We start from the raw sequence: 23206 nt of genomic DNA, 5'->3' as shown, positions 1-23206 counted from the left end.
CATACCCTTGAGCCAGCTGTCCCTGCGGCTTTTCCCTGTGGCTTTGAGCACAGCTGGGAACCCGAAGATTAGAAGCGAGGCACCTCCGCCCTGAAGGGCCCTTTCTTTCCTGCCCACAGGAAACTTCGAATTTCCTTCCTCCTGACAGGAGCCTTGCTGGGGACCCCCGCCCTCCAGACCCAGCTGCTAAACAGGAGCCTGGACTTGGGGGGAGGGAGGGGAGGCCAGCGTAGTGCCCGAGGTCCAGGGTGGTGCACCCACCAGAGCCTGTGGGGGACGGGGGTTCTCCAGAACCAGAGGCCCCCCTCCCCCGCTCCCCGGAAGCTGAGACGAGACCCACTTGGCAGCAGCGAGGAACTTGGGCAAAACCAGGACTTTTTTGGTTTGTTTTGCTTTCAATAAGAACTCCCAAGAGAGTGGGCTGATCGGGACACGCCCGGCCCGCGGCGGTCCACAAGTACCTACATGCGCGTGCAAGGCTCTGGGCCCGACCCAAAGAGGGCCGTGAGCGGGAGTCGGGAGCCGGCGGGTGGCCTCTACTCCTGCATCTGAAGAAGCGCCCGGCCTGCCTCTGTGGCCTCAATGCCCAGTGGGCGGGCGGGTGGGGTGGGAGCACTGAGAGGAGGTTGGCCAAGCCAGCCCACTCCAACCCTTGATGCCTCTGGCTGAACAGGACAATACCCCAGGGGCCTCTCCCGCCAGGACCACGCAGCCCCTCCCAGACGGTCCTGTCCATCTGCTCCACAAACGCTCTCCTGAGGCTCTCTGTCTACTTGGAGCAAGATGCTGAGCCGGGGGAGATGGGCCAGAGCTGCCCTCTGGGTGCCTACGGTCTGCAAACCCACACGGGCAGGGCTTCTGGGTTTAGAGCGCCTAGGTTTATGTCCCAGCTTCCAAAGGGCAGCCGGGCTTGCTCCTGAGGTCAGTGTTTCTCCGGCAGGAATCTAGGGTGGCCCCATTTTTGCTCTGTGTGGGACCTTGGGTCCCGCATCGGGGAAGGCGTGTTCATGCACGTGCTCAGCACACACAGGGGAGGGGCAAAGGGTCCCACTTCAGGCGAGTCAGCAGAGGGAGGAGGTTAGATGGGGAGGGAGAGCAGGGACCGAGGCGGCCCCGCCCCCTGGATGGACACCCCGCTTGGCCTCGGGAGTCCCAGGGAAAGGATGGGGTTCCCCAAAAAGCAGTGGGGAGAGGTCCAAAGGGGACTGTCCCTGGGTGGCATCCTGTCCCAGCTCCTGCCCCACCCCACCCCCCTGTACCCAGCCCCCAGCCTCAGGGGCCTCCCTTCAGTCCCTGCTGATTGGCTGCGGGTTTTCCCCGGCACAAATTAGCCCTAGACTGGATGCTCAGAAGCTCTGGGTTGAACGAACCGGATCCTGGAACTCACAAGTAGACCCCCCAAATCACACATGTCCATTGTACCTGAGTGCTAGGCGCACTTTGGGGCCAAAGGCAGCTTCAGCCCAGGGCAGCCCTCCTGGGAGACCCTGGTGGGAGTGGCCCCTGTGCCCAAAGTGCCTCTGCCTGCCCTGGGGCTGGGCTGCCTCGCAGGGAGGGCAGGGAGGCTTCCCCCTCTGCGTCCTCCTCTGTCCCCCACCAATCGCCATCCTAATCATCCGTCTCCAGAACCAAGGCGCCACTGGGTCCATCCTTCCACTGTGAGCTGTGTTCTGTAGGTTTATAAGTATCCCATTTCACGTGTTTATCTATTTAGCATTTGTAAACCATCTCAAATGATTTTGGGGGGTGTCCCTGGAAAATAAACTGCCTTTTACAGCCTGTGTCCCCACCCCTCCTAATCTCGTGCCTCTCTGTGTCCATGACCATCTTCAACAAGGCTCCAGGATGCTAAGATCAGACACCAACAGACCACACGGTCAGGGATCCAGCACAGATTTACAATCAGGGACGACAAGCACTGATCTCTGAAGTAAAACATTTTTTTAGTGAGCATGGCAACAGAAAAACTTGTCAGTAAAATTTAAAACAACTCTGGAGGCTGAGCAGAGGGAACTGGGAAACACGGAGCTCAAACACTGATTCAGGGAGCATCTGTCTCAGCTGCAACGACACACCTGCACCTCTGGGCGGTGACGACAGCTCTAAGGGAGCCCGTTTCCAGCCTCCTAGTGACCCTACAGGTGGTGCCCCAGGGCCTCTGCTCGTGCTGTCTCCCACTCCCACTCACCCCCAATGCCAACTGTCTCCTCTACCGTACCAGCTCTCAAGCCTCACCTCTTCCCCGAAGCCTCCCAGGCTCTCTCCCCCCGTTTCTGTTTTCCAGGGCTTCCTCTGCTGCTTCTCTGAGTAGAGTAACTGACACAGTGATGAACACCTGTGTGGGTCTGCATCCATGCCCACCTTTCACCAATGGCTTCTGAGGGTCAAGCAGTTAATATACTAAAAAGCTGAGAAGGGTGCCCAGCACCCAGCGTGCACGGAAGCGTCTGCTGTTGTTCCTACCAGCTCTCTCTCCCTCACTTGCCCCAGGTGGGCACGAAGGCCACAGTCCTGAGAGCTACCATGTGGACAGCATCATTTCCAGTTCCTCCTTTTCCAAGCCACAGGAAGGCCAGCTCACCCATCCTGAATTCTCCCGCATTTCCGGCAGAAACCGAAGTTTCATGCTTTTAAGGTTTCTCCTATTCATTTAAGGTCTGGTGAGGAGAAGACTGTCACTCAGGGTGCCCTCCCAAGGCCCTGAGGGTCTGTCCCAGAAAAGATCAGAAGGGACTCAGCAAGGGACAAAAAAGACAGGACAACTCAGAAAGTGCCAAAGAGTCTGTCTGGTGGGGACCAGCGTGAACAGGGACCCAGGACGAGACACATCATTGCAGGATCCCACTGTCCAGGGAGCAGGGTGGGGAGAGAGAAACTTCCCCGCGGCATGGGAGCCCTGACCTTAGCACAGGGCTCCTCCACCACAGTGGGCCATCCATCGGATGCCCTCCTCCTGCTCTACTTCCTATTTCTACGTTAAAAGCCAGCTGAGTTTCCTGCATGCCTGCAGCCACAGAAGCAGCTGGCCAGCACCGAGTTCATGGCCCTGAAGTGTGTGCCGTGGCCCAAGTGCAGACCTTATCAGAGCCTTGAGTACAGCCAGTATGTGGGGTATCTGGGAGGGAAAAGTGGCAAGGAGCACTTGCTGACCTGAAGCTCCTGTCCCCGCAGGAGCCAAGCCTGCTCAAGGAGGGAGTGGGGGAGGGGGAGGGTCTGCCACACCTTTGGCTCTTTAAAACGGCCCCCCTTCCGGCAGAGGGTAGAACAGTTTGACAAAGAGCTGGTCCCTCCCCCACAGGCAGGGTTGAAATTCCACCAAATGGGGCAGCGCCCAGGTCCTGCCTCCAGGGAGCGCTGGGGGCCCCTGTCCATCCCAGGGCTTCCAGACCCCACTGGCCCATCCCAGCCCTGCCTCTTCCAGGTGGCCTGGCTGCACGGCTCGGCCACTGTGTTCTCAAGAGGTCACGAGCCCTGGTGACAGTGGCCAAGCAGCGGAACGCCTGCTGGCTACATCCCAGGGCGCCCATGTGGGCGCAGGTTTGCCCCCCCGGGGAGTGGGTTGGGGCGGAAATGCAGGATTCTAGAGAAGCTAGCAGCATCCTGGGAAGACGCTTTTCTGGGCTGCCCTTTGTCCCTGTCCCTGCTCCTTCCGGGAGAGGGAGAGGCAGCGGGAGAGGCAGCGGCATTTAAGTTCCCAGCAGACTGAAAGGAACTAAAGGATCAGTTTATCTTTTTTTAATTGGGAGGTGGGGCTGTCCCTTTTCCTCTGGCTGTAAGCCTCCGCACCTTTGTAGAAACCATGGCAAAGGTCTCACACCCTTGACCCTCAGTTTGTTTTAGAAGCTGAAAGCGGGTCTCCCTGGATTTACGTCAGGCCAGGAGTAGGACTGCTCTGTGTGGAGAGCAAGCAGGTGACAGCTGGCCTGGCCGCCCTCCCCAACACCCCCCTAAGCTCTTCTTGGTTTTTGACCTGAGCTAGGTTCACAGGGATCATGTGCGGGACCCTCGAGAACCAGCAGGGAGGTCTGGCTGCCAAGTCGGCCCTATCCATGTCCCCCATCCTTTCCCCAAGACTCCTGACAACAGGCAGATAAGATGTTTCCCAAAAACCCAGGAAGCCTAAACGCAGGTCCCAGCACAATCCCGTGTCCTTCCCAGATGTGCAAGGCGGCGACCCAACAGCCCAAGGCTTCACAACTTCCTCAGCTTCCTTCCCTCACTCCCTCCTGATTTCCATCCTTCCCTCCCTCTCCCTCTTCACTTCCCTCCATCACTTCCCAGTCTCCCCTCCCTCCCCTCGTTACTTCCCTCCCTCCATCCTCTCTCCTTTCTTCTCTCCCTCCCTCTCTCCCTCCCTCCCTCTAAACCTTGCTGGCTCCCGGCAGACTCACTCATGCTGCCTCCACCTGCCTGTCTGCTGCACCCAAGCCCCCCAAGCCTGCAGCTCCCACCCTGCATCTAGCACTGCACCAGGGTCTGCAGACAGTCTTCACCACCCCAAGGACAGGCTCTAGGCTGCCCTCGTCTGCACACCAGCATTCCAGCTGTGCAAGGCTTCCCCACTGGCTGGCTGTTCTCCCCCAGAGAACACTTCAGCCTTTCACCCCAGGGAAGCCCTGAGCCCTCCAGCTCACAGCAGGGGCTCTCTGTCCCCTCTTGCTTCTTCCTTACTCCCTCCAGGCCCTGCTCTAGGCCCACATCCCCAGAAAGCCTTCTCCAGCAGCCTGGCCTGGCTGGTCCCTCCAGGCAAAGGGCCACAGCTGAGCCCAAAAGGCATGGCCCACAGACCCATCCTTTCCTTTCCAGGTAGGGGAACCTCCTGCCACGGGAGCCACATCACCCTACTGCACCCGTCTGCGTGGTCTGGCGGGGGACTTCTCTTCGGAAATCTGGTAAATATAGTAAGTCCCCTACATATGTACAAGTTCCGTTCTGAGAGCTCATTCGTTAAGTTCAATTTGTTCATAAGTCCAGAAAAGTTAGCCTAAGTACCCAGCTAACACAATCAGCTATATATACTACTGTACTGCAATATGTTTAAAATACTTTTCACACAAATTATGTATAAAAAAACAACCACAAAAATTAAAGAAAACATTTTAATCTCACGGTACCTTGGAAAATACAGTACAACAGCTGGCACACAGGGACTGGCATCGAGTTAACAGGCAAGAGTCATTGACTGGAGGAAGGAGCGGAGGTGGGAGATGGTAGAGCAGAAGGGTTGTCAGCAATACAAGACGGAGGGCAAGCTGCAATGTCACTCCCGCCTGCCGCGGATGGCACGGGTTCTGGTTCCTTGCTGGATTCAATTCTATCTACCCTCCTGAAAAAATGATCCAGGGATGACTGGGGAGCAGCTCTTTTCCTCTCGTCTCAGATGACACAGCAGCACTGGGCTGCACTCTGAACGGTTGGGCTGCTGCAACCTTTGTGCACCGTTCTACATTCCAGTCTTGTTCCTCAGAAAGGAAGAGTGTCTCCTCAAACATAGAAAACCCCCGGGACTTCCCCGGTGGTCCAGCGGTTGAGAATTCCCCTGCCAGTACAGATCTGCCTGCCTGCCCTCGCAGAGGACACAGGCTCGATCCCTGGTCCAGGAAATAAGACCCCATGTGTCCCGGGGCAACTAAGCCTAAGGGTCACCAACCGCTGAGCCGGCGCTCTGGGGCCTTCGAGCCGCAACAAGAGAAGCCCTCGCACTGCAACTAGAGAGGAGCCTCCACTCGCCACAACCAGAGAAAACCCACACGCAGCAACGAAGACCCATGGCAGCCAAAAATAAATAAAAGAATTTAAAAGTGCACTGAAAAAGAAAACCCACCTGCCATTTCCCGCGTTCTGAGTCTTCTTAGCGGTACCAGCTACACTACCACTGCTTTCGCACTTGCTTCTGGACCTCCTGGGCTTGAAATGAAGCCACTGCACCACCATACTTGATACAGTAAAGACACGAAAGCTCAACCACTTGGAGAGGACGCACACACGTGACAGTGGACGCCAGACACGTGAATAACTTACATGACTGCATCTTTGAAAGTTTGCAACTCAAAGGTTCGCATGTAGGGGACTTACAGTAGCATTATCTGTGTCTTCCTCATGGGACCACAGCGTGCATCCAGATCGGATGGGGGCTGGGTGCAAGGTGCTGGGCCCCCTGCCCTGTGGCCCCTCCCGATTTCCCTTGGGCTCAGATGTCACCTCCTACAGTGCGAACCCCAGCCTGTCATTCTCATCCCAGGTACGGTACCTCCTAACCCAGGCCTCCACCCTGGTGACCCCCTTCATCTTGCTCCCCGCGCTGGAGGAAGGTTCAAGTCACCCCAGGTTTGAGGACCTGGGGTCAGATCTCAGAGGCTCTGCTTGGGGAGGGTCAGCCAGGCGCCCCCTCCTCTGGCATGCTCCGTCTGCTCTGACCTCTATCCCCTGCTCCCCAGAGGAGGATACCAAGACCAGACTTTCAAAATCTAGAGCATGAAACTTCCAACTCCCGATCTTCCCTGGCAGGCATGTCTGAGCTTGGGCACAACCTCGCCCAGAGGAAAGTGACTGACGGGCTGTCTGGGCTTCAGTTGGAGATAACCCGTCCCACTCAGAGCGGGACCTCCAGCCTGCTGCTATTTCCCACAGCGTCTCCCGGAGTCTGTGATTAAACGGATGGAAATGCCAACAAGATTCGACTTGTGCTTGGGGGGAAAGGCTCCCGCTCCTCCAGAAAATATGCACACATGCTCTCCTCTCTCGGGGCCTTGCCCAATCCTCGCCAGGGCCGTGTGGAACTTTCCACACATCGCACCAGGGGAACGTGCCCCCAGAAGCTCCGGCTGCGCTGCCGCTGAGGGAGACGTGTGTCTGCAGGACCCGCGGCCGGAGCCTCCGCCTGCAGATGGCGCTGCTGAGACAGTGAGGGCCCAGACTGGACCCAAGCGCATCCGCAGGGTCCCGCGTGGGTCGGGGGTCTCGGCCTGCGCCCCTGCTGGGCTCTGAGGAGCTGCCCCGTGAACAGGCAGGTGACCCACCGATGCAGAGCCTTTTTTTAACCACTGGAAAAGGGGCCCAGTCCACGTCCCACACCTCCCAGGGTGCCTGGAAGAAAGAGATTCTCAAGGAAAGTGGGGAGCTTGGTGATCCCTCATAGGCACAGCCAGCTGGGGTACGTTGGGGTGTTGGTTCGCCTTCCCCCTCAGCACCACTGGGGAGCGGTCAGCCCCCTTCCCCACTGCCTGCAGCCCCAGAGCCCGACCCATGTATCGTCCATTCATCCTTTTGTCTGTCTGTCCATCCTGAAGATGCTAAGCAGGAAGATACGGAGGGGCCATCATCAGGGTGGACAGACTCCTCAGTGGAGAGACTGTGAGAAGCACAGTGAAGGGGCAGGGAGGCGGTGGTGGGAGGGGAGCCCCCTGGGACGCTGGGGAGGGACTGCCTGCACCTACCCAGAAGTCCTGCGGGCGGACCCCAGCCCCGCCCTCCAGCCCTGAGGCCCAGTCCAGCTTCCCCCGGTGTGGGAGGCAGCTCAGCCCTTCAACTCTCATCTCCCAGGCACTGGGAGACAGCAGTGTGCGGGCACCAACACACGGCTGGCTGCACCCTCCGGAGCTTAGCTCGAACGGCGGAGAGTAGTAGAGGAACCAAGAGAACCGGCAAGTGAGGCTTCACTACAGGCTGAAGACAAAGGAAGACAAAAACAAAAGCAGCCCAGAGGTGGCCCAGGATGTGGGGCTGGGGGGGACCCTGGCCAGTGGGGTTCTGTAGGCAGGAGGTGGAAGATGCCACCAGCTACCCGGGTACTGGGTACCAGGACATCTAGACTCAGACATTGGGGAGGGGGAGGGCCTTCAGGCCAGGGAGCTGCAGGGCCGAGGGCAGGACACTGGTTAGAGGAGCAGAGCTCTCCCTACGGGGGCCTGAGGGGGACTGAGAGGGGAGGGACGCTGCTCCATGATGTGCTGCGTGAAGCTGGCACAGTCAGGGTCAGGCTGACTGGTTCCTGATGAGAGCGGGTGCAGCAGAAAGGGGCCCAGGAAGAGCTCCCAGGTGTTGCCGAGCGAAGGGAGGAAGGGTGGGTTTTCCACCAACTGAGAGGGACAGTCACTGTGCGGACGGTGGGGATGCCAAAAGCGTGGGTGCTCTGGGGACAGACGTGGAACCTGGCAGAGGAGCAGGAGCCTGGGCTGGTGAGCCCAGCTGACGGGATGACCCCTCTGTCCCCCAAATCAGGCTCTGACATCTCCTTCCGGAACGGTCAGTCCTCCCCCCAGCCCCAAGGCCTTGCATCCTCGCAGCACGAGCTAGGGAGCCTAGCCCAGAGCCCGCACCCCCCAGTTCAGACCCATCTGCTCCCATCCACGGAACGCCTCCTGCCGAGTCCCCTGAGGCCCTCCCTCTTCTGTCCTGGCCACCCCGCCCTCAGCAGCCTTCCCCACCCCGCTCCCTTCCCAGGCTGCCCCTTTTGTCTCCTGGCAGAGTCTCTCCCTCTGCTCAGCTCCAGTTTGGGGAGGTTCAGGGGAGCGGCCGGCTTGTCTCCAGCGTGCAGCCCCGCCCACCCTGATGCCCTGGGCTCCCCAGGGGCATCTCTGCCCAGACCCTCCAGCACTCGGGACACCTGCCCCAGGTGTCCAAGCGGCTCTTTCAGTCCGAGACTCAGACTCTGCACTGTCCTCCCGTCTGTAAGGTTCAAGAAGCCTGGACCTTTTTCTCAGTGCCTCTCCTGCCCTTATTCCGAAGGTCATCTCCAAAGCCCCCCTCAGCTGGCCGCCTCCCGACACCTCCCCATCTCCTCCTTGCTCCGTGTCTCAGGTCCCAGGCATCGGGGTGGCACTGCTCGGCCCTCAGCCCCACCGGACATCCCCTCCCACTTCCTCCCAAAGCTTCAGAAACTCTACTCCTGTTTCTCCTCTTGTTCACCTGTACAGTGGCCAAGACGCGTCTCACACAACACAGCCAAAGCAGAACGCTTACTTTCACCCTAAATCTCACTTCTTCAGCTTCCCAGCTGCATAAATGCCGACTCCCTTCACCCAGTCACTTAGGTCCAAACCTCAAGCCCATCAGCAGCCCTGTCCAGGACCCCAGGGCTCTCAGCCCTTCCCCTGCTCCCTCCGGGTCCAAGGCTCCTGCGCTGCTCTCCATCTGTCTCCCGTGGCTCCCAGCCTCGCCCTGCCCTCCTGTGGTCTGCTCTCAGCACTGCAGATGGGGCTGCTTCTAGAACTCAGGAGGGATCCCGTCCTCCTCTGGTGTGCCCGGTGTGCCTGGGGAGGCAGTAGGCTCTCAGCTAATATTTCTTAACGCCCTGACTGGCCTTTCCCTCCTGAGCCCTCCTGTCCAAGGCTGCCCTTCCTGTAGGAGCTGTCTTGTCTGGGGGGTGGGGACGACCCTGCTCCTGGATACATGATAGATTCAGGCACTGTGCCCTCCCATGCTGCCCAGCACACAGCACACACCTACAAACCCTATCCTGGGCCTGGCCCCCAGGACAGTGACCCAGTCACCCATGAGCCGGCCTTCCATAACCTGCAGACCAGGTGGACCTGGGCCCATCAATAGAGGCAGGCACAGGGGAGCCAGTGGTGTCCAACATGCCCGTCTCATGCTGTGAGGGTCTAAATTGATACACAGTGAAACAGGGGCCTGGGAGGCAGCTGGGTGGGGCCCCTGGACACCCACCTGAAGGACTATGGGACCGTCCGGGTGGTAACGGAGCTCGTCCCATCTGAGGCACCCCATGGGCCCTCAGCTCCTTCCTCTCTGTGAGCTACTGGTCCCTGCAGGAGGGAAAGGCTGCTCTGACCAGTACCAACCCCACCCCGGCATCAGCTGAAGGACCCCAGTAAATGGGCCATGGCAGGGGGCTGTCCAGCCCTGCCTGACCCATGGGCGGTAGGAGGGAGCAGGGAGTCAGACATGTGCCCTCCTGGGTCACCCACCGGCACAGGGCTGCAGGCCGCTGCATCAGAACCAGAGCTCAGAAAGGCGGGTCCCCCAGGAGACCAAGTGGGCGCCCCAACAGCTCCATGCTTCCTTCCTGGCCAGTGGGCTCCTGATAACCACAGGAGCGACCACATGACCTCCAGTTCAACCCCGAGTGTTCATACCACTTCCCCTCTGCATACAGTGAGTAGACCGGAGGTAAGCTCCCCCGGGACGGAAGCGGAGGCACTTTTACAAATCAGAACCACCCAGCCCAGCTCCCTGGCCCCAGAAGGGGCTCTGGAGGCCCCCACCTGCCACCAGAGCTGCTCTGGGCACCTGTTGACCTAATGAACGAACAGATGGCCCACGGCTACCCTCGGTCTGCAAGGAGGCCAGGCAATGACAGGGTTGGCGTTGCTGGTCCCCAGGGCAGGGCAGCAGCAGCAGGGAGGATGCCAGGGGGTCCCTCCCCACCACCTACAGCTCCTGCAGGGAGGCGGCGCTCCATGGCCCAGAACCAGGGTCTGTGCCCTGCATCACCATGCCTCCGCCTTCTCAAAAGGCAATGAGCTGCAGCCTCAGCTGACTTACACGGTGACACCCACTTCATGCAAGAGGACAGGCTGTACCAGAGTCCTCTGTGTCCGAGGGGCTCCCCAGCTGGCTGGGCAGGGACACTGGCTTCCAGAGCCTGGGACTCCAGGCTCTACCTTAAGTTCTGTGTGTGACAACAGACCCTGGGCAGCAGGAGACTGCCCCTCCCAGCTCACTCACCATCTGCATGGACAGTCTGGGGTGTGGGGCTGCTCCCCAGGAACCCATTGTCTGAGCCCAGTGACAGGGGCTGGTGGGTGAAGTGAGCAGAGATGGGACTCTAACTGTGGCCACATGGGGTTTTGCCCTTTCTCAGGGCCAGGTTTCAGATAAAAAGTTCCCACCAAAGATGTGGAGACACCAGGGAGCTTCCAGATGTGGGAGCATGGTGTCAATGCCCGGTCAGGCTGTATAGAAAGGTCACATACCCTTCACCCCTCCTGGGCCACACCCACGACATCACTCTTGCCATGGTCTCCTGGGGACACCTACCTGCAGGCACAAACACATATACCTGTCCCAACACACCGTGCGAATAGCGAATACACCCACTGTCACCCACACGCCCAGACACACGCACACAAACACTTGCGTGCACACACACGCCCAGACACACGCACACAAACACTTGCGTGCACACACACGCCCAGACACACGCACACAAACACTTGCATGCACACACACACCCAGACACACGCACACAAACACTTGCGTGCACACACACGCCCAGACACACGCACACAAACACTTGCACGCACACACACACCCAGACACACGCACACAAACACTTGCACACACACACATGACTGAGAACCTGCAGGTCTTTGTGGCTCTGCACACGGCGCTTGTCCTCCGCTCACAGAGCTTGGGGACACCTGGACTCTGTCCAGCTGTTCCCCCACCCCTCTGCCCACTGCTGGGTCTCCCACAGGGCACACAGTACCCACGGACCCCACTGCATCCACCTCCCCAGCAGGAGAAAGGCCTGAGGGAGCCGCTGCGCCCCACGTCCACCTGCTCAATTAGCAGCCTGGTGCCTACTGGCCCCGGGGACCCAGCACGTCTGGAAATGAGCCCCAGTCCCCAGGGCTCAGGACACAGGGGCCAGGCACAAGCTGCAGACCCGTCCTTCTCTCTGCCGGCCAACGGCCCTCATGAAGGGCGATAGGATGGCCTCAAGGCCAGCTTGTGGCCATCCCCTGACCTGCAAACTCAGCTGCCAGGAAACACCCCGTCACCACAGCCAATAGAGCAGCGTCCCAGGTGAGGATGCTCTTGACCTGGGAGCAGGTGGTGGCAGCCTAACAGCCCGAGTCCCGGGAGCAAAGACAACCTCCAGGGTACGCTGAGCTCCTGCAGCCGGAGGCAGGGCTGGGCGGGCAGCGCGGCAGACTCCGAGTTCAGACAGTCCAAAGCTGGGGAGCATGGCAAACCCCACATCTCATGGCTGGGCCACTAGCTGACCAGACACCCACCCACCCTCCTCTTCCTGGCTACTGGTTCTGCCCCGCTAGCGGGCACTTGTCCCCAGGGCATCTCCAGGATGGGCCGGCACCTCCCTCCTGCCTCTGCTCCCCCTGGATGGTGGCACCCCATCTCGCAGCAAGTGCCCGACCAGAGGGACGAGGGGGGACAGGCAAGAGAATGCCCAGTGACTCTTCCACCAGGCGAAAGCCCCACCAAGGCCCCCCGAGAAGGACAGACACAGGCACCCCAGTCAACCCAAAGGACCCAGGAGGTGCACCTACCGAGGCGAAGTGCTGCATGGGGTCACTGACGAACAGCATGGCGGGCGCGCGGGGCTCTGCACACGCCGGGGAGCTGGCGTGCTGCGGGGCGAGGCATGGGCATGGGTGGCCGGGGGGCTGGGGGCAGGGGTGCAGCTGCAGGGCAGGGTGGACCAGGTGGAGAAGCTCGCTGGCTAGGGGACTAGAAGCGAGGGATGCTCTGGAGCATGTGGGCTGGCCAGGGGCACTTTGGCTCTCTCCATCTCCCCAGTGCTGTCAGCTAGCTGCATCTAACAACAAAACGGGCGGCCCACCCCTTTATTCCTCATGACTGTTCATCAAAGTCCAGGGCAGGCCTCAGCTTGCCCACTGCTGGGTCGGACCACACCAAGGAGGCTGCGCAGGGAGGGGGCGGCATGCGGAGCCGCAGGCCAGCTCCATAATGGGGCTGCACTCGGCTCCTTCTGAGATGCTGCCTGCAGGAGGCCGTGGGGGCCACAGGCCTCCATTCCAGAGCACTGGGGGGCCAGTCTGGGCCCCCGAGACCTCAAAAGGCAAAGCCAGGCCACCCCGAAGGGAAGAGATGGTGCCTTGGCCCCAGCGCCTGGGGCTCAGTGAGTTTTACTTTTGCTCAGGGAACATGGTGGTCCCCTGGGGCCGCCCCAAAGGGCTGAGTGGAGATGAGACGTACACGGGGTGACTGCGCTCCCCTGGGACCCCACAGGGAGCCTGGCAACAGAAAGAGCAGCAGGGTGTGGCCCAGTGCAGCCCAGCCTGCACCACAGACCCTGCCCAGGCTGTCTCTGGCCATGCCCCTGCTGCTGCTGAGGCCCCGGAATCAGAGGGACGTGGTCCAGAAGGAGGAGTACTTCCATCCCTGCCCACCACAGGACTGGATGGCACTGCCCTCGGCACTGCCAGGGGCTCGGAGACGGGGATCTGCCTACCCGGGGGCTCTGCGGTGATCACCACCTCTCCCTTCTGAAGGAACCATGCATTCTAATGTAACCATCTTTGGCACAAAGCTGCCCCTGGCATAGGGGCCAGGATCCTCCCTAGAAGGTCAGTTGAGCCCAAACCATGTGAAAGGAGATGTGAAGCTTCCAAGACCCCCAAACCCAGCTGCTTCCCCCAGCAAGGAGAGCTTAAAATCCCACTCCTGGCCTGTTCTAGCTACATGCTGGGGAACTGGGAGTGGTAGGGGCTACACAGAGGGAGGCTCGGCCCAAGGAGCCCATCAGCATGTCCAGCCCCCCAGGTCCTCTGCAGGAGGGGAAGGGGGAGCCCAGGCAGAGGACGTGTAGCCAGTGCCACCCCCGAGGGTCTGGGCTGGGAGCCCCTGGCTCAGGCTCTTGTGGGCCTTGGTGGCTTTAGCCAGAAACATGGCTCAGCACCCTTGGCCTGAACCCCAGGGCTCTGGGTGGGTGTGGCTGTTACTTCTAACACACAGGCATCCATCACTCATAATGAGACAATCGAGGAAAATCGAGGTTTTGAGGTATAGACTGGTGTTCAGGAAGTGGGGCTGCAGTGGGGCCCAGGCTGTAAGTTCTGGCAAGGATGCCTGCAGGCATGAAGGCCAGGGACTGGGGGCAGCTATCAGTCATTGAGGTTCCTGTGGGTGCACTCAGGCTTGCCCCCAAGAGGATTGGGGGCTTGGCAGGTGGCTGGATGGAGGGACACAGAGACAGGTAGTAGGGGGAGGGGGCTGGGGTTGAGCCCCCATCCCCACAGGGTATTGTGAGACACTGGGAAATTTTTGATCAAAAGTGGCACTCTCCAGGTGGGCCTGACCTAATTAGGGAGCGGTCGTCCTGATGGCCTCGGGAGCCAAGGATGGGAGGGACCACGGCACGGAGGGGGGCGGCAGTTGGTCTCTGGGAGCTGAGAACAGCAGCCCTGGGTCAACAGCCAACAAGAATTTAAACCTGAATTCTGCCAACAACCAGAGCCCGGAGGAGGTCCCAGCCCCAGACACGACGGTAGTCCTGGCTGATGCTTGGAGTGCAGTTGGTGGGGCCCTGAGCAGGGGGCCCAGTGGGGGGACATGCAGGACTCCCTACCCACAGAACCTGTGGGACAATAGACGTGTGTTGCTTTAAGCCCCTCTGTAGGTGGGGACTGGCTACACAGCACAGCTGACTAATACACCAGGGGAATGAGCAGGTGGCTGAAGACCTCGGGGAGAGAAAGGCCAGGGACCCGAAGGACCTTGGGCCACTAGGATGGCTGGAGGGCAGCTTCAACCTCACTCAGACCTTCAGGATACAGGCAGGCCCTAGGAGGAGCTAGCCACCATGTACCTTGGACCAAAGGCTGCCCAGCGCAAGGCAGGGTCGGGTCTGAAGGTCTCCTCTCTTGAGCCCTGGTGGCAGCCCTGAAGGCAGAGGGGCCACACCCTACCCATACTGCGGGGACACCTGGGGCCCGAGAACCAGCACTGTCGCCGTGGCCTGAGCCCAGGCAGGACTGGGAGTCCCAGGATGAATGAGAGCGTTTTCAGCTCTCAAAGTGCCAGGCTCCTCACCTGCCCCAAAGCATCACCCACTTCCTGTGCATGTATCCAAAGTCCTGACCATCTGGGGATATGACCGGGGGACCTGGGCCTTTGCCCCCAGGAACTCCTTCTAGCTCTGTCCTCAGATGCCAGCTCTGGCCTCCCAGGTCACCCCCGGGGCCCTTGGCACCTGCTCTTCTGAATTTAACTCACTGGGGGTTCTGCCCCACCAACCACTTCCTCACACTTACAGCAGCAAGATGGGGGTATTTTCTTGCTTGGCGCACCTGTGCAGGAAGGGGTGAGTCACCAGAAGGGCACAGCTCAGGGTCCCACTCCTCTCAATCCCTCCAGACCACCCACAGGCAGGTGGCTCTGTCCCCCACGCCCTCCTACCCCAGGAGGTAGTGACCTGGCGGCTGGCTGTGCACTCAGAGGGTCTTCTTACTGAAGTCTAAGGAAGGGCTGGTGGGGGCTCCCTGCCCCCGAGCTCCTGGCCCTTCCTCCGGACATGAGGCCCTCCCTCCGCCCACCTGACCCCTTCTGGGGGCCGGCTCAGTTCCCGCTCCTGACAGTTCCTGCTCCGGGGACTGCACACACCCCTCCTCCTCCTGGGCCCCCTCCCCAGGCCAGGAAGGCCTGTCCCGGGTGAGTGCTGGGGTCTCAAGCCCCCAAGAGTCTGCAGATTTTAACCCTGGCGTCTCCCTTGCATAGCTTGCTGGGCACCTGAGGAGGAGCAACAGGGCTCCGGGGTGGATCAGCCCCCAAATGTCACCCCCTCCACGGTCCATGACAGCTGTCACCAGACAAAGGCACCAGGAGAGGCAGGAAGGGCTGCAGGCAGGGGGCAGGCATGGGCAGCTAGCCCAGGAGGCTCCCAGATGCTGGGAGGATGGGTGGGAGAGACGGGGGAGGGGTGGTCAGGGCCAGCCTCAGCATCAGCTGAGCTCCCCTTCCATGCATCTTCACAGCTGGTCAGAGCGCTGCCCCTGTTTTGTCCTGAGGGACACCGAGAATCAGAAGGCCAGGACCACCCAAAGCCCAGGCCCACACGCGGCACAGGGTGCATACGGCCGCTGCCTGTTCTGGGCCCTACGGGCATGCACCACGGGGGGCTTCATCCTGTCCGTGCTCCACACAGACTGGGAGTGGGCCTCCAGGACCAGAGGAGACCCTACAAGCTTCCCCTCGTCACAGCACCTGCCCAGGGCCTAGGGGCCACCTCGATGCTCATGCCCTCTGTGCCGCCCTCCTCTCAAGCCCATAGGAGGCCAGGTGCTCCCCTCTCTCCTCTTGGAGAAGGTGGAGCCCTATGTCTCGGGTGAGTCACTCAGGTTCTGCACAGACTAGAATTGGAGGCCACTGCCCAGGGCAAGAGCCCCACCAAAGGGCCCCTAAGGTGGGCCCGGGGCACTGGTCCTTCCTAGGCACCGCAGGCTCTGGGGCTGGGGGCAGCTGCTCCCGGGCCCTCCCTGGCTCCACTGTTCCAGGTTCCAGACAGAATGGCTTTCTCAAACTCGGGCTTCATCCCTGGTGTCGCCATCACATCTAACGTCTGTCACACCCTCTTACAGGCTGGGCACCAGCAGTCATCCTTAAAACCCTGATGGTTTAGATCTGCATTGACCCATTTTACAGACAAGTAAACTGAGACCCAAAGGGTCAAATAACTCCAAGCAAAGAAGATGTGGGATTGGTATGGGACCTCCGAGACCCCAACCTCTGCACATCTCGGCCCCATGGTGCCTGGACCCTTCCTGAAGCAACCTCGGGGTGTCCACCAGGAATCTGTGCTCTGGGGCTCCTCCAAGGCTAGGGGCCCACTGCTCCCGCCAAGGCCCTTCCCCTTTAACTGCCTGACTCAGCTTCCTCAGCTGCCCAGCGTGGCAGGAGGGTGGTCGGAGGCCCCACAGGGCTGGGGGAGCCTCTGCTGGGGCCCCAGGCAGCCTGTCACCCCAGCTCCACAAGTGAGGGCACCAAGGCTCAGAGACGTGGGGGAGTCGATCCTGGTACAGACTGGCTCCTCAGGTGAGGCCCTGCCCACCCTGCTTGTCAACACCGGCCACTGACGCAGTGGGTGGGGCACCCGTGGGTCCCTGTGGTCCGTCTCCTGATAGAGCCGGGGTGCTGCTCAGGTACCTCTAGTCCAGCAGGAAGGAGTCAGCCTGTTCACCAGGGCAGCCAAGGGGGGTGGAGAGCCAGGGCCCCCAACCACAGTAGGTACCACCCTGGGACCCAGGGCCCCCAACGCCAGGACTGCCTAAGCCTCATCTTTTGATGGACGAGCCCCACAACCCAGAGAAGGGGGTGGCCCCAGAGCCTGGGGATGGGGTGCTGGTGCCCACTGTCACAGAGGCCAGAGGCCAGAGGGAGCGCTTGGGGGCATGTGTGTGTGTGTGTGTGTGTGTGCGTGCGCGCGCATGCACATGTGCATGTGCTCAAGTGCACAAGCCTTTACACGGAGCCTGAGTCACAACTGCAGGGTGGGCAGAGATGAAAGCTTTTGACTGTGCGCCGCTGCTCTCTTGTGACCTGAGGCCTGGCCTGGGGAGCACCTGACCTGTCACCAACCTGGAGTTGAGGGCTAAACTCACTGCCCTAGCCCCAGGCTTTCCCTGATGAGGGTGTGGACGTGCAGATGGGTGGGGGTGGAGGAGGCACTCAGGACACCGCCCACCCCGGCATCAGCAGGTCCCCACCCTCAGCAGCACTGTCCTAGGGGCTGCGTTCTGGCCAGAGGGATCGGTTTCCAGGTTGGACTTTAACAGCGCCCAGTTCAGCTCTGTGGGGCTCCCTGCCAGCACCCTGGGCTCTGTGGGCCCCTCCGGGCCCCCAGAAAACTCGGGCATCGGCCCTTCCACAATGCAGCCTGGTAGTGGGCTCTGCAGTCAGCTGTCCAGCTGCATCTCTGAGTCCCATCTTTGCCTCTGAGCGATGTCAGGCTGCATGAGGGTGAGGCTGGGCTGCAAGCCAGCCCCTAGACCAGTCTCTGCTCCCAGGATGGCCGCCGGGGGTCAGGATGAGGCACTCAAAAGGGTCCTGGCTTCCCTCACCCACCCCTGCCCCCAGCCAGGGCAAGCATGGTTCCAAGTATCCCCAGATGCCCTCTGGGAACCCGTAGGACTTTTACTAAGAGGCCTGCTACTACCTGCCAGACTCAGTCCTCTTGCTGGCAGAGATGGGGGATCCCATCCTCATTGCCCCATGGCTGTGAGGGAAGTCCTCTCCAGCCAGCCCAGACCTGCCAGCATCAGACATCCTCCCTGGAGAGAGGTGTCCCACCCCCACAGGACCCTAGAACTGGCCTCTCCTGATGCTGGGTCGTCAGGGTCTCCCAGGCCTGCTGACCCTCAAAGGCATGAGCTGGGTAGCTAGGAGGCGGGGCTCATGGAATTCTGGAGATAGACCTCTTAGGAGACCGTGTTCAGGGGTCCTCCCACCCTGGAGCTCAGTGGCAGCTCCTGTTGCTCCGTAAGGTGTGTAGAGGGCGGGTGTCTGCTTTTTGATTGTGATGTAAGCCCTAACACGGCTTTGGGTAGCTGAGGCACCCACTTCAAAGACAGGAATCTCCAACAACAAACACCTCACCAGCTACACAACTGAGTCAAGAGCCCAGCCACCCCACCCCTGACAGCCCCATCTCAGAAAACCTTGGGTGACCAGACAATGGGTCTTGGAGTGACCCCACATCTCCCTGCCGTGCTTTAATTCCACTGCTGGATTTTAAATTCACCAGGAAAGGGACTTCCCTGGTGGTGCAGTGGTTAAGAATCTGGGGTGCAACACAGGGAATGTAGGTTCAATCCCTGGTCAGGGAACTAGAATTCCACATGCCGTGGGGCAACTAAGCCCATGCGCCCCAACTACTGAGCCTGCGCACAACTACTGAGCCTTCGGGCCGCAACTACTGAGCCCAAGCGCCATAGCTACTGAGCCCACAGGCCACAACTACTGAGCCCAAGCGCCACAGCTACTGAGCCTTCAGGCCACAACTACTGAGCCCAAGCGCCATAGCTACTGAGCCCACGGGCCACAGCTACTGAGCCTTCAGGCCACAGCTACTGAGCCCAAGCGCCATAGCTACTGAGCCCGTGTGCCACCACTACTGAGCCCACAGGCCACAGCTACTGAGCCTTCAGGCTACAACTACTGAGCCCGAGCACCACAATTACTGAGCCTTCAGGCCATAACTACTGGGCCCACACAGCACACCTGGGGAGTCCATGCACCTTCACAGAGATCCCGTGTGCCACAAGTAAGACCTGATGCAGCCAAATATAATAAAAGATCATTCCAATAAAATAATAATAAATTCACCAGTAAAGAGTGGAGGCCCAATCCCTAGGCACCCCATCCTGGGCCCCAGTACAGGCAAAGCCACCAGTCTTCTCTTTTTCCACTCTCCCCTACCCCCTGCAAGGCAGGTAGTAGGGTTCAGGTGAGCATTATAACCCAGAGCATCACTACTGACAGGCTGAGACCCACCCATTTATGAAGGATGCAAATGTCCAGGAGGGGCGGACCTGGAAGTGAGAGGTCAGGACCCTTGGCCCCTGGGGAGGTGTTGGCCGACCGGGAAGGGTCTGAACAGACAAGATGGCACTACCTGGCCCAGCACAGGCCTACCCTTTCCCAGCATCTGCCTTGGTTTCCTCACCTGTAAAATGGGAATACAACAGCTGTGTCTGCCCCAACAGTCTCCTGGGTAGAGATAGGAGGCTGGGCTGAGCAGGCAGATTCCTCCAGTCCAGCCTGAGGGGCTCCTCAGAGGCAACGATGTCACAGGGTCTCGCTGCCCCCTGAACCCCCAACCCGTCCTGGCTGCCACTGTCCGAGCAGGTACCTTCCCCTGTCCCACTCAGGCCAGTGGGCCCTGGGCCAGCTCAGCATCAGAGATGGACAACAACAAAGAACACAGGGACCCTTCCTCCCCTGCTGCCCTTTCACCCTGGCTCAGTCCCCTGACTGGAGCCCCCCACCCCCACTATTCTCAAAGGCTTGTGTGCTGGGATACGAGCTCCAACTCCTGGAGGGGTCTCTGGTGAGGAGGCAGGCTCTGCCTCCAGAGTTCCTGGCCCCACCTCCCACATGTGCCCTGGCCCTGGGCCTGCTACTGGTGCCCCAAGGCCCTCATGCTGCTCTGTGTGAGGCCGGTGGCCGTCCATGGAGCCCCCAGAGAGCAGAGCTGAGCACAGAGGCTGAGCAGCTGGGCTTCGTCCCCAGGGGACAAATAGCAGGAGAGAGCAGAGCTGAGCCCTGCCCAGATAAGACACAGAAGACAACGTAGTCCTCTTTCTCGAGGTCAAGGAGATGTTCCCAACTACATACGCTAAGAAAGGCTCCCTGGAGATCAGAAAGGGAAGGGGTGTCACCCCACAGTGTGTGATGTCAATCCCCCCACAGGCCTCTTCGCTAGAATCCATCTTGGCTAAAAGATGTGCACACACACATGGGAGGAAGTGAAAGTGAGTCTCTCAGTCATGTCCGAGTCTTTGCAACCCCATGGACTGTAACCTGCCAGGCTCCTCTGTTTGTGGGATTCTCCAGGCAGACATACTGGAGTGGGTTGCCATGCCCTCCTCCAGGGGATCTTTCTGACCCAGGGATCGAACCTGGGTCTCCCACATTATGGGCAGATTCCTGACCTTCTGAGCCTCCAGACACGTGGGGGACCCTGAGATAACCCAATCATGGACTCAGGACCAGGTAAAGCATGATGACTGGCCACAGGAAACCCGCAAGAAACGCCCCATAAAAGTGGTTCAAACCCCCATGAGGGCGCAGCACTCTCCCTTGTGTCTATTCACATGTACCCTCTTCCTCCTAGTAAGCACTTTTCTGCTTTCACTACTTTCCATCTTTGTGGGAATTCATTTCCACACAGCTGACGGGCCAGGGCCTCATCACTGGCCACTGGTCCCTGCTGGTCTAGTGGTTAGGATTCAGCACTCTCACTGCCACAGCCCGATCTCAGTCTCTGGCCAGCAACCAGAACCCTGCTTCCATCCACTGCGGTCCGAGGCCACCTGAGATCCGAGCCAGGTGCTTCCCTCGTGCTCGTAGCAAAGGTCCTGAGACAGGTGCCCACCTGAGGGAGCCCTGGGCAGCGAGCCCACAGACAGAACTCAGCAGCCCCAGGTCCAGCAGACACTATGCCGAGGAGGTGACCGTGGCGGGGTTCTGGGGCATTGCCAGGCTTCCCCAGGGCTGGGGGTCCTTACACACCCTTCTTGTGTCCTGCCTGCCCCCCACCTCCTGGAACCCCAATGCCTGGCAGGAGTATGGCCAGCTACCACAGCCCTGCCTCCAGCCAAGAGGGCCACCCAGTGCGGAAGGGCCTGAGACATAGCAAGACAGGCAGGTGTCAGGGCCTTGGGTGCTCCTGCAACCCCCCTCCCGCCTCCCTGCTCTGGAAACAGCAGCTCCATCCCTTTCGGGGGCCTCTTTCCCATAAGTTAGCGCCTGTGGTGGGGGAGCCCACAATACTCCACTCCATCCTGACCCTGCTTCAGGGCACCCAGGTCATCAATGACACAGGGACGGCTCAGGAATAGACACATGACATATTCAGAGATGGACGTGCTGGATTCTGGGCAAAGAAGGTCCTTCCCCATAGGGAGAGTGCTGCTGTTGGAGCCTCTACCGTAAGAGGAGACACTGCCTAAGAACAAATCTACCATGCAGGAGGCAAAGCAAGAGAATAAGAGGCAGCTGTTTGAGCACCTGGATCCAGCCATGCCTGAATTCATTCATACACCTAGATCCAGCCATACCCGAAGGTCTCGCTACACCTGGATCCAGCCAGGCCTGAAAAGCTTCGTACCCCTGGACTGACAGTTACATGAGCTGATCCAGTTTCTACTTTGTGATCTGAAATGTGCTAACAAGCACACAGAGGAAACTGGGTACCTGCGAGCCTGCCTCCTGGTTCTGCAGGCTCCCGAGACAGTTCACACTCACCACCCCCAGCCTGAGTCCCCCGCAGAGGGAAGCCCCACTCACCATGACAGACGTGGTCATGCCCGGCAGGTGGAAGACATCCATGCCAGCCTCTGCACCACCCGCCACTTCCTCATTCCCCTGGCCTGGCTGGGGAAGGTCAAAGTAGGTGCTGTCCGGCTCCCTAGACAGAGGAAGACATAGCGGACAGCGGAGCGGTGAGCCCAGACCGCCCAGGCCCAGAGCGTGAGGACAGCCCGCACCTCCCCTTGCCCCTCTGCTCCTTCCCCTAACCTCAGCTCTCAGAATCCCCAGCTTCCTTGCCCCACCAGCCTCTCCAGGGCTGGTGTGAGTGCCAGGGAGGTGGCCACCCACAGGCTCTGTCCCCTGGACCTCTCCCTGCCCGGAGTCCTCTGGACGGCTGGCCAGAGGAAGAAGCCCAGACTGTGGAGCCTGCGACTCCAGGAGGAAGCCCAGGGCAGCAGCTCCTACCCAGCCCTCTCCACCCTGCCCAGGGCCCGACACTCACAGAGAACTCCAGAGGTGCTGGAACGTGGCCCCCTCGTCGGCGGCGGCGGGCTGGGTGGACTGGGACATCTTCCAGCACAGGCAGAGGGCAGCTCACTCTGCGCGAGGAGAGAACAAGAGGGTGGGTTGGGAGGGTGCCTCCGAGCCCTCTGGCCAGCGTCCTCAAGCACAAGTGGCAGGGGGGCCAATGGCGACCACTCGGGGACACCCTTGGGTCCTGGTGCAGGCCCCCACCCACCGCTCCTTTCATCCTACCCTTTCTGGGGGTGGAAATCGAGACCCAGGGGTGGGGGCAGCATGGCCTTAGACCTTCTCAGAGCCATCAACTGTGAAGCGGGGATGATGACAGCACCCCCTCATGGGGCTGCTGCAAGGCCCCTTGGGAGCACTGATTTCAAGTCTCAGCCAGATGATCATACTAAGTGAAGTGAGTCAGAAAGAGAAAGACAAATACCATAGGGTATCAGTTACGTGTATAAGTTATAAACTTGTCTACAAAACAGACTCATGGGGGACTTTCTTGGTGGTTAAGACTACAAGATCCCAGTGCAGGAGGTCTGGTTCAGTCTCCGGTCGGGGGACAAAAGTCCCACAGGCCACAGCTAAGTCCACACACACTGCAAGTACTCAGCCGCACGCTGAAAAACTAGAGAAGCCCCACGATGCAACAGAGACCCAGCCCAGCCAAATAAAAAATAATAATAAAGAATGAAAGAAGAGAGAAGAAATGGACTCACACACATAGATAGCAGACATGTGATTACCAAGGTGGAGAGGGATGGGGAGTTTAGGGTTAGTAGATGTAAACCATTGTATCTAAAATAGATGGACAACAAGGTCCCACTGTACAGCACAGGGAACTATACCAATATTCTGTGATAAACGGTAGCAGCAGCTGCTGCTGCTGCTGCTCCTCAGTCACTTCAGTCGTGTCCGACTCTGTGCGACCCCATAGACAGCAGCCCATCAGGCTCCCCCGTCCCTGGGATTCTCCAGGCAAGAACACTGG

The 23206-nt window shown here is 59.8% G+C and overlaps 1 protein-coding gene across 7 annotated transcripts in view; it reads right to left on the bottom strand.

Moving 5' to 3' along the window:
• The window catches only part of TP73 (tumor protein p73), a 74765-nt gene that overhangs the window by 25915 nt on the left and 25644 nt on the right, over positions 1-23206 (bottom strand). For 6 of the 7 annotated variants that reach the window (XM_086342584.1, XM_086342587.1, XM_086342585.1 and 3 more), the window contains exons 2-3: positions 22199-22295; positions 21733-21853 (exon numbers count right to left, since the gene is read on the bottom strand). In XM_086342584.1, coding sequence (XP_086198710.1) covers positions 21733-21853; positions 22199-22266 — 189 coding nt within the window. In that variant the 5' untranslated portion in view covers positions 22267-22295. Of the gene's footprint in view, positions 1-12254; positions 12509-21732; positions 21854-22198; positions 22296-23206 lie in introns of those variants that run through there. The other variant, XM_086342589.1, reaches the window with a different exon arrangement.

The sequence above is a fragment of the Bos grunniens genome, chromosome 16 (assembly GCF_055505025.1).
Source record: "Bos grunniens cultivar Pamir isolate PY7600 chromosome 16, Bosgru_T2T1.0, whole genome shotgun sequence".
NCBI classification, from domain to species: domain Eukaryota; kingdom Metazoa; phylum Chordata; class Mammalia; order Artiodactyla; family Bovidae; genus Bos; species Bos grunniens.
Note: the sequence above shows the minus strand (reverse complement) of the source record. Positions and strands in the feature narration are given on the sequence as shown.